Source organism: Trichechus manatus, unplaced genomic scaffold (assembly GCF_000243295.1).
Source record: "Trichechus manatus latirostris isolate Lorelei unplaced genomic scaffold, TriManLat1.0 scaffold00131, whole genome shotgun sequence".
Classification (NCBI taxonomy): Eukaryota; Metazoa; Chordata; class Mammalia; order Sirenia; family Trichechidae; genus Trichechus; species Trichechus manatus.
Window position 1 is genome coordinate 6067361 of NW_004444067.1, and position 9598 is coordinate 6076958.

The 9598-nt window shown below is 47.8% G+C and overlaps 1 protein-coding gene across 1 annotated transcript in view; it reads left to right on the forward strand.

Annotated features, from left to right (window-relative positions):
• FZD10 (frizzled class receptor 10) overlaps positions 1-4198 on the forward strand; it is a 6087-nt gene extending 1889 nt beyond the window's left edge. Inside the window, exon 2 of the mRNA XM_012558014.2 lies at positions 4110-4198. Within this exon, the coding sequence (XP_012413468.1) occupies positions 4110-4198 (89 nt within the window). The remainder of the gene's footprint in view (positions 1-4109) is intronic.
• The last annotated feature ends 5400 nt before the right edge of the window (positions 4199-9598 follow it).

Below are 9598 nucleotides of genomic sequence, written 5' to 3' on the forward strand. Positions count from 1 at the left end.
TTTTTTTTTTCTCAGTGAAGGAAATCTTGCCAGTTAAGTGGCTTCTTGTGTAACTAATCTGTGGTAAAGTAGTTGATTCAGCCTTCCGAAGAAAACTTTTGTTTAGAACCTTCCATAAATACACATCTGTGTGTTTGAGTTGGCCTTCCTGCCCATTTACAAAAGAGAGAAGAGATAGCTTCTTTGCAAGCTGAAGAGGCTCTGCTGGGTTTCCGAGGGAGCCCAGGGTCCCTCATTAGCAAATGAGCCATCCCAGGGGCCCACCCTCAGAAAGGCTGCTGCTAAGAGGGAACTTCTGTGCAGACTGAAAGGCAGGAAAACTTTGACACCCACCACACGCTGGCCTGTTTGGAATGACCCAAAATAAACTCCAGGCTCTAGCCTTCACAAATGGTCTTCCTCCAAAACGGCAGCGTCCACCAAACCTGTTTGTGAATCCCAACGATATGCAATACATTTTTCCCCTTCTTTCCATGAAAATAAAAAGAGAAACAAGTATTTTGCTGTACAGAAAGACAACAACAGGGACCTCCTAACAAAAGAACTAAGAGGCCCAGCCCTCAAAACCCGTTATTGTTACATTTTGTGGCTTTTTAATGGAAACCAAGCCAATGTTAAACACGTTTGGACTGATTTGTGGAAAGGATGGGGAAAAAACGGGAGAAGGCTCATTCAGAAGTACCCAAAGGGCTTATTGACTCTGTCTATTGTTAAACAAATGATTTCCTTGAACAGATCAAGAAGCACTAGTGTGGCAAAGACAAACTCTGTCTAAGTGTGTTCTCTTTACCAAGCCAGGAAAGCCTGGTTCCTGCTTGTAGATGTCTGTAATATACGATATTTTTCATGCTCCACTATTTTATTAAAAATAAAATATGTTCTTTAGTTTGCTGCTAGTCCCTGTGTGTTCTGAGGTTTCCCTTCTGCATGTGTGCAGAGAAGAAAGAAAATTTCTTCCTTGGTTTGCTTCTCCAGCAAATTCTGGGTGTGCAACTCTCTCTAGAGATCGTTTATCTCTGAGATCGCAGAGAGATAGATTTCAAGATGGGCAGAACAGTTCCATTTCGAGGGTGAGTTTCAGAGGAATTGCGTGCAGGAACTGTGGAAAATAGTTTCTGTGACTCTTGGTAGTTGGACATGAAAGCTTGGTTGTAGACAAAATTCATCAGGGAGAGCCGTATCTCCTAAGCTTGGGTGCACAAGCGACTGGACTGTAATATCTCTGGGGAGTCCCTGGGCGGTGCAAACAGTTAGCACACTCTTCTGCTAACTGAAAGGTTGGAGGTTCGAGTCCACCCAGAGGCTACTCAGAAGAAAGAGCTGGTGATCAACTTCAGAACAATCAGCCACTGAAAACCCTATGGAATGTAGTTCTACCCTGACACATATGGGGTCATCATGAGTCAGGGTTGACTCCACGGTTTTAATGTCTTTGAAGAATGGAACCGGCCAATTAAGAGAATGAAATCAGTGTTGTGTTCAGATGACCTGCTGGGGTCCTGTTGTACCTGAACTGGACATCATACAGTGGTCCAGTGTGGGCTGGCTTTGCAGCAGCTCCAGGCAATGGGACCACATTTTCCAAACATTATACGCCTGGAGAAGACTAAGTAGCTAAGTGTGTGAGTCCTTAAGGAGAAAGTAATCAGCTTGGTACTTCATGATACTCAATGCTTCTACTGTGCTCACTGGTATTGCCGTTAACCTGTTGCTGTCGAGTCGATTCTAACTCATAGCGACCCTATAGGACGGAGCAGAACTGCCCCGTAGGGTTTCCAGGGAGCATCTGCTGGATCCAAACTGGTGACCTTTTGGCTAGCAGCCAAGCTCTTAACCGCTGCTCCACTAGGGCTGGGTAAACCGAAAACAAAAAAAAAAAGGTTGCAGTAGAGTCTGTTCCGACTCATGGTGCCCCCATGTGTTACGGAGTAGAACTGCTCCATAGGGTTTCCTTGGCTGTAACCTTTACGAAGGAGCCCTGGCGGCGCAGTGGTTAAGCGGTGGGCTACCAACCAAAAGCCGGACGGAATCAACTGAATGGCAACGGGTTTGTTTGTTTTTTGTTTAATATTTATGGAAGTAGATTGCCAGGACTTTCTTCCATGATGCCATTGGGGGAATCGAGCTACCAGCCTTTAGGTTAACAGTCTTGTTGGGTAGCTGTCAAGAAATGAAGTAGGCCCAGGTTATCTGGTTAGAACTAAACGCTGGTTCTGAGCAGAGGGATGCAACTTCCCTACTATGGGAACTTTATAGAACCAACCTGCTTTCTATGGAGTCATGTTAATACCAAGGTCCAACGTGAACAAGCAGCTCTTAGGAACTCTGAGCATGCATTAAGCATTTACTAAAGATGCACAAGGAGCCCTGGTGGCGCAGTGGTTAAAGCGCTGGGCTGCTAACCGAAAGGTTAGCCAAGAGGTTTCTCCGCAGGAGAAAGGTGTGGCAGTCTGCTTCCATAGAGATTTCAGCCTTCGAAACCCTATGGGGCAGTTCTCCTCTGTCCTATGGGATCACTGTGAGTCGGAATCGACTCATCGGCAGTGAGTTTGGTTTGGTTTTGGTAAAGATGCACAGGACGCTGATGTCAGCCCAACCTGCTCTCTGGAGAGGGTGTTTAGGAATTAAGCCTGGGAGACCTAAGAACACTCACTCGCTGACAGCTCTCGGGTTGGGCAAAGGCGACTGTGGGGGCGGAACTCAGACACGGGGCGCTTCCCACCGACCTGTGTGCCTGTAGCATGCAGAAGCAGGCAGAGAGGGTGGCTCAAGATCAAGAAACTTAAAAAAAAAAAAATTAGGTAGGCAAAGTAATTTAGCATAAAATCCAGGGTAGCCTTCAGTGCCTTTAAAAAGAAAGATTAAGAAAAAAAAAAAAGCCTACAAATATAAACTAGTGTGTTGAGTGTTTCCACCCAGCCTCCAAAAAGGCTGTCTAGAGATTTTCACATATGGGCATATGTATGTGTATAATATTTCCTTTTTGTGACTCTTAGGAAAAATAAAAACAACATGTTTGGAACAGAGGTTCTGAAAAGTCCAGGAAAGCAGTACTGTCAGAACCCTGAAAGACACAGTCCTGCAATTACTGCCTTCATCAGCGCCCTCAGACCCGCCCAGATTCAGGGGTGTGGGTTTGAAAACTAAGTCCCAAGGAAAAGCAAATCCAACAACACGCATAAAAGACCTTGTTGTTGTTGTTTCGTCCTGAAGGTGTTCCAGCGTGGGTCCACCTCGCCACAGCGATCTTGGGGACACATGTCAGGGATTTTACCTGTAACTGGGCCAGCTGCACGTGGACTAGTCTAGTGGAGGTCAGGAAAAGTAGCAGCAGAGGGCTTTTAAGCAAACTCTCTCTCTGAGCTGAACTCTGACCCTTGGTCACGTATAAATAAGTGCATTTTAGAAGCATCAAGGCTCAAAAGTTAAAACAAAAAACCAAACCCACTGCTGCCGAGTCGATTCCGACTCATAGCGACCCTGTAGGACAGAGTAGAACTGCCCCGTAAGCTTTCCAAGACTGTAATCTTTATGGAAGCAGATTGCCACTTCTTTCTCCTGCGGAGCAGCTGGTGGGTTCAAATTGCCAACCTTTTGGTTAGCAGCCGAGGGCTTTAACTACGTTGTTACCAGGGCTCCTCTGGAAAGTTAGAAAGCTGCAACAGCACACTGCTGCTGCTGGGTTCCCTTTGGCTGCGTGCAGGATCTCCAAAGGAGCTGCTGGTTACCTTAACACGGAGATTTCTCGTCCTCAGACCTCAGGGCCTTTGTTGTTGTTTTTAATCTCTCTGTCAATTCCGACTCATGGCGACCCCACGTGTGCAGAGTGGAACTGCCCTGTAGGATTTTCGAGGTTGTGACCTTTCGGAAGGCAATCACCAGGCCTTTCTCTGAGGCACCTCTGGGTGGGTTCCAGCCACCAAGCTTTCAGCTAGTAGTCGACGGAGAACTGTGGCACCCCATGGCCTAACCTCCAGGAAACAGAAGCCTGTTTGGGAGGGCAGATCTGAGTGGTGAGGACCTTCAGAGTCAGGAGCCCCAAGAGGGTGACTGTCCGATGTCACACTGCCGTCCACCCCCACGACTTCCTGCCTTTCTCCAACATACAGCTGTTCGCCACCTCCTAAGCATGAGGGCCTTTGGGAACAGACCCCCTGGGCTTCGAGGATCTCACGGCCTGGCAAAGTGGGCCCTATAGCTGGAGCAGGGGCTGTGTACGACACACACATGTATGTACTTCTGCTCCCAGTCGGGGGAGGCCTCCCAAAGGTGGATGTGTTCCTGGTGCCGTTCAAACTTCATGGAAGGCAGAAGGCTCCGCATTACAAAGGTAGATCATAGTGACATTAGGGTCACATCAACAGCTAGAGCACAAGCTGCAGACTCCACGAGGACATAGGTGGAGGCTGGCTCATGCCCCCTATATGCCTGGCACCTAACAGAGTACCCTGGAGCCCTGATGGTACAGTGCTTAAGTGCTACGGCTATTAACCAAAAGATCAGCAGTTCAAAGCCACCAGCTGCTCCTTGAAAACCCTATGGGGCAGTTCTCCTCTGTCCTATAGGGTCACCATGAGTTGGAGTCGACACCACGGCAGTGGGGATTGTTTGGAATAGAGTAGCTTACAGGCAGTAACTACAACCACAGTGATAGTAGTCATTGGTACAGCAGAACCTCCGGGGCACTGACTGTGCTAATGTTATCCCACAACCCAGCACCAGGGACTCTCATCAGTCCCACCGCACATACGAAGATCCTGAGGCACAGAGAGGTTAAGTAAATTCCCAGCATTACCCAGCAAGTAAAAGTTACAGCAACGATAGGAACCCAGGCAGTCTGATACTAGAACCTGGTCCAGCAATTCAATAAGCACTTGTTGACTGAGTGAATGAATGAACGAAGAAGCTAACACTTGATGCCACTTGCTGTTGCTGTTAGGGGCTGTTGAGGTGGCTCTGACCCATAGCAACCTTACATACAACAGAAGGAAACGTAGCCCGGTCCTGCACCATCTCCGTGATGACTGGTATGTTTGAGTATGGTTTCGGCCATTGTGTCACTCCATCTCACTGAGGGTCTCCCCCATGTTCACTGACCCTCTGCTTTACAAAACATGACGTCCTTTTCTAGCGACTGGTCTTTGCTGATGACGTATCCAGAGTGAGTGAGTTGAAGTCTCCCCGTCCTCGCTTCTAAGCAGCATTTGGTTGTATTTCTTCTAAGACTGATTTGTTTGTTCTTCTGGCAGTTCACAGTATATTCAATATTTTTCACCAACACCACAGTCTGAACGCATCAATTCTTCTTCTGTTACTACCCATTCAATCCTCTAACATGCCTCTACGGTGCTATCATTCCCATATTATAGATGAGGAAGTCAGAGCACAGAGAGGTGAAGTGACTTGCCCAAGGTCACACAGGTGGCAGGGTTGACCCCTGGCTGCCTGGCGCCCGAGTCTGCACGGGTGTCCACCAGACTCTCCCACTTCTCTCGGTGCTGAGGGCTTTGCTGTTATTAGTTGCCATCTTGCTGAATGTGACTCCTGGCGACCTCATGTGTGCAGAGCAGAACTCTGCCCCATAGGGTTTTCATGGCTGTAATCCTAATGGAAGCACGTCACCAGGGCTTTCTTCCTTGGTACCACTGGGTAGGTTCGAACCGCCAACCTTTATGTTAGCAGCCGAGCACAACCTAGGAATCTTGCTAAGGGCTTTACATGGATCAAATCATTTCATCTTCCCAACATCGTCATGCCTTTGCTCCAAGCAAAACAGTTCAAGATCACACATTCCTGGTGCAGAGACCACTTCGTCTGCGCAAGAGAACAGAATCACCGAGGCAGGACACACAGGGATTTGCAATAGTCCGTAGTCTGATGGACCGTGTGGTGGGGGCAAGAGGAGCGTCAGGTGGCGTGGTGCTCGGAGGGCGGGGCCAGCAGGATTTGAGTCTGGGTTTACATGCCAGGGAGCAACAGGGAAGGGTCAGGGCAGCCACAAGCCTTCTGACTCGGGTGCGAGTGACAGTAACCAAGACAGGAGGAAATAAGGGAAGAGGATGGGACAGGCTTCCATGCGGGGGGAAGGGACGGTGAACGCAGGGCAGACAATCCAGCGTGCGGTGCCCTGATTCCTGCGGGCGGAGATGGTCAGTCTGGGACCATGAACGAGGGCTGGGCCACAGGTACACACGTGGGCTGTTAAAACCAGGCGGATCTCGTGGGGACAGAGACGGGAAGAGGACAGGCAGGAAGGCCAGGGAGAGGAGGCTGCTGTGGACCCCAGCCTCGGCTAGAAGCAGTGACCTAGCTGCAACCAGGCTCTGGGTTTCTCATTTTTACCATGGGGGGATTGAAGGAGGTTATGTAAATGGTCTCATCCAAAGTCAGAAGTATGTGATCCACATAGAGATAAGGGAGCAGCCACTGTCAGAAGGAGAGGAGGGAGTTAGGGGAGTGAGAGCCCCAAGCATCTCCCCTTGGCCTCCCACCCAGCTTTCCACCATCAGCCTGTCTTTTGCTTAACCCTTAGGCTGCCCGAGTAGAGTTAAATTAGCTCCGCAGGCTGGGTTTTTTTAATGCTCTACTAGCACCTACAGAAGGAGCCCTGGTGGTGCAGTGGTTAAGCACTCGGCTGCTAACCCGAAGGTTGGTGGTTCGAACCCAGCAGCCGCTCTGCAGGAGAAAAGACCTGGCGATCTTCTCCAGTAGAGATGAAAACAAAACCAAACCCGTTGCCTTCAGCCGATTCAGACCCCTATAGGATGGAGTAGAACTATCCCGTAGGGTTTCCAAGGCCGTAATCTTTATGGGAGCAGACTGCCACAGCTTTCTAAGGCCTAGTTATCTGTTTCCTTCCTTGAAACCCTATGGAGCAGTTCTACTCTGTAACACATGGGGTTGCCATGAGTTGGAATCGACTCAGTGGCAATTGGTTTGTTTTTTTGTCTGTCTATTTTTAATATAAATGTAGATAGATATTTCTTATAACTCATTTATTCCTCAAAACAGTGCTGGGAGATATGAAATTAAATAAAATAATATGTGCAAAGAACTTAGAAGACTGCGTGGCATATAGTAAACTCTCAATAAATGCTAACTGTTACTATGTTTATTGCCCCTTCTTCCCTAAGAAAGTTAAACCCAGCAAGCTAATGAGTTAGTTGAACCTTAAAGAGAATGAGTTACTTTTTTTTTTTCCTTATAGGAACGGTTTTTCCAATACAGTGGTCTGGCTCCTGAGAGTACTCAGTGATCTTTCCGCTTTAAAAGGCAGGCACGAGGGCTCCACAGTGGTGAAAAATATTCTCTCTCTTTCTCTTTGAACACAATAACATCATAGCAACTTCCCAGGATCTCGGCCCGTGCGCAGACACCTCTGTAGGCAAATGGATCAAGATGGCTGTAATATGGAGATGGAGAAGGGCGCCAGACTTCAGGGAAGCTCGGCAACATCGTGGGGAGTGTTTTTTAATGTTTTATTAAGAGTGTGAAGGCCAAGCTGGAGGGAGGAGGGAAGGACACACGTTTGAAATCCGCCAAGAATAAGTTTCCGTTGTCGAGGTGAGCTGCAGTAATGGGGGAGCTAAACAGCCACATCAGTAGGAAAATGACATTGTTAGATCCAACACAATGTCCACAGCCCAGTCGGATGAGTTGGGTTTTATTATAAGCCTCTCTTTTATTTTTTTCCTTTATGGTACCAGGCTCTTATCCAGGGGGCTTCCGTTTATAATGAAAGGCCTCACAACCACCCTTGAATCACGCCCACCTCCTTCCCACCCGAGTGTTTGAAATCGGTGGCTTCCAGGGATTCTGAAATGATGGGATAGGACGTTCTCAGGTGGTCTTTGGTGACAGGTGGACTTCACAACAGATGTCCTCAAACGGAGAACCTTAAGGCATTTTAGGGAATATCTGCACTTAAAAAAGAGCAAACCCTAAAAACCCATCCTAACCATATTGTCAGTATTTTGGGCAGAACTGCAAAGTCATCAGGCCTGACAGATGATAGATCAGTGTCTGCTGTCGGAGGCGGGTGGCTTGAGGAGGAGGTTGGGGTGCGGCTTTGATCAGGAGCTCCTCAGGTCCCCGCCACTCTCCTCCCCCAGGGCTGGGCAGCGCCTGCTTGCACGTCCAGCTCCTCCGAGGCCCTCCGCTCAGTTTTCATCTCCGCAAAACCCTTGGATTTTGTTGGCTCTGAGTACGAGAATCATTCATTTACAAAGTGCTTTTCTTCCTGCCACTCGTGTGAAGTTGTATCTCTGAGGTTGCATCTGTATCGCCTAGATTCCAATCAACTCCAGGCTTAGAGCAGGCTTACACTGGAACTAAATTCAGAAACGGTTTAGGTGGCCAAAACTGTTGTAGCTTTCTCTTTTCTTCCCCCCTTAAAGGAACTTTCTCTAGAAAAAATAACAAAAAAACCTAAACCCGTTGCCACTGAGTCAATTCCACGCATGGGGACCTCATGTGTGTCGGGGTAGAACTGTGCTCCACAGGGTAATCTTGGCTATAATCTTACAGAAGCAGATCACCAGGCCTTTCTTCCACAGTGCCACTGGGTAGGTTCAAACAGACAACCTTTGGGTTAGGCAAAAAACCAAAACCGTTACTGTCGAGTTGATTCCAACTCATAGCAACCCTATAGGGTAGGGTAGAACTGCCTATAGGGTTTCCAAGGAGCGGCTGGTAGATTTGAACTGCCGACCTTCGGGTTAGCAGCCAAGCTCTTTAACCACTGTGCTACCAGGGCTCCTTTGGGTTAGTAGTTGAATGCAAGCTGTTTTTGTCCCCTAGGGACTTTCTTTTTTGTTGTTGTTGGGTGCCGCCGAGTCGATTCCGACTCCTAGCGACCCCATGTGACAGAGTAGAACTGCCCCATAGGGTTTCTAAGGCTATAATCGCTATGGAAGCAGACTGCTACATCTTTCTTCCAAAAGCAGCTGGTGGGTTCAAACTGCCGGCTTTTCAGTTAGCTGCCGAGCACTTAACCACTGTACCGCCAGGTCTCCTTGGGACTTTCTCTAAGTATCAGAGAAATCAGTGCCTACCTACTCTTCCATACCTGGCACTAAGTAAAAGGAACATGAATGATCTATGAAGAATGTGTGATTTTATGTGTGATATAGGTCTAAGAGGACAGAACAAAAACAATCAGAATTACAGAAAAAGAGCAATTATTAAATATGCCATTCTTGTATGGCAGTTAGGGTTGCAACCATTTTTTCAGTCAATAAACCAAAAAACACTACAGCAGTACTGAGAGAGTCAGGTTACCTCTCGTAGGTAAACAGAGGGCATTAGGGAGAAAAACACAAGAGAGGAAAGATTCATCAAACAAAGTTGCAAAGTGATTATTTTTATTTCGACCCACATCCGCCTTGTAAAAGCTTTATTCTTGCTATGGCAAAATCTTTGCATACATCCCAGGGGATGATCCACAATTATTAAACCAAGCAAGATAATCCCACTGCATTCAGGTGAGCACGTCAGCCAGTTCTGGTCAATGAAATGTAAGGTGAGTTCACCTGGTGGGACAGAGGGATGGGGATGTGCAGGTAGAGGCAAGCATTGGCTCTAGAAATGATCTTGCTTC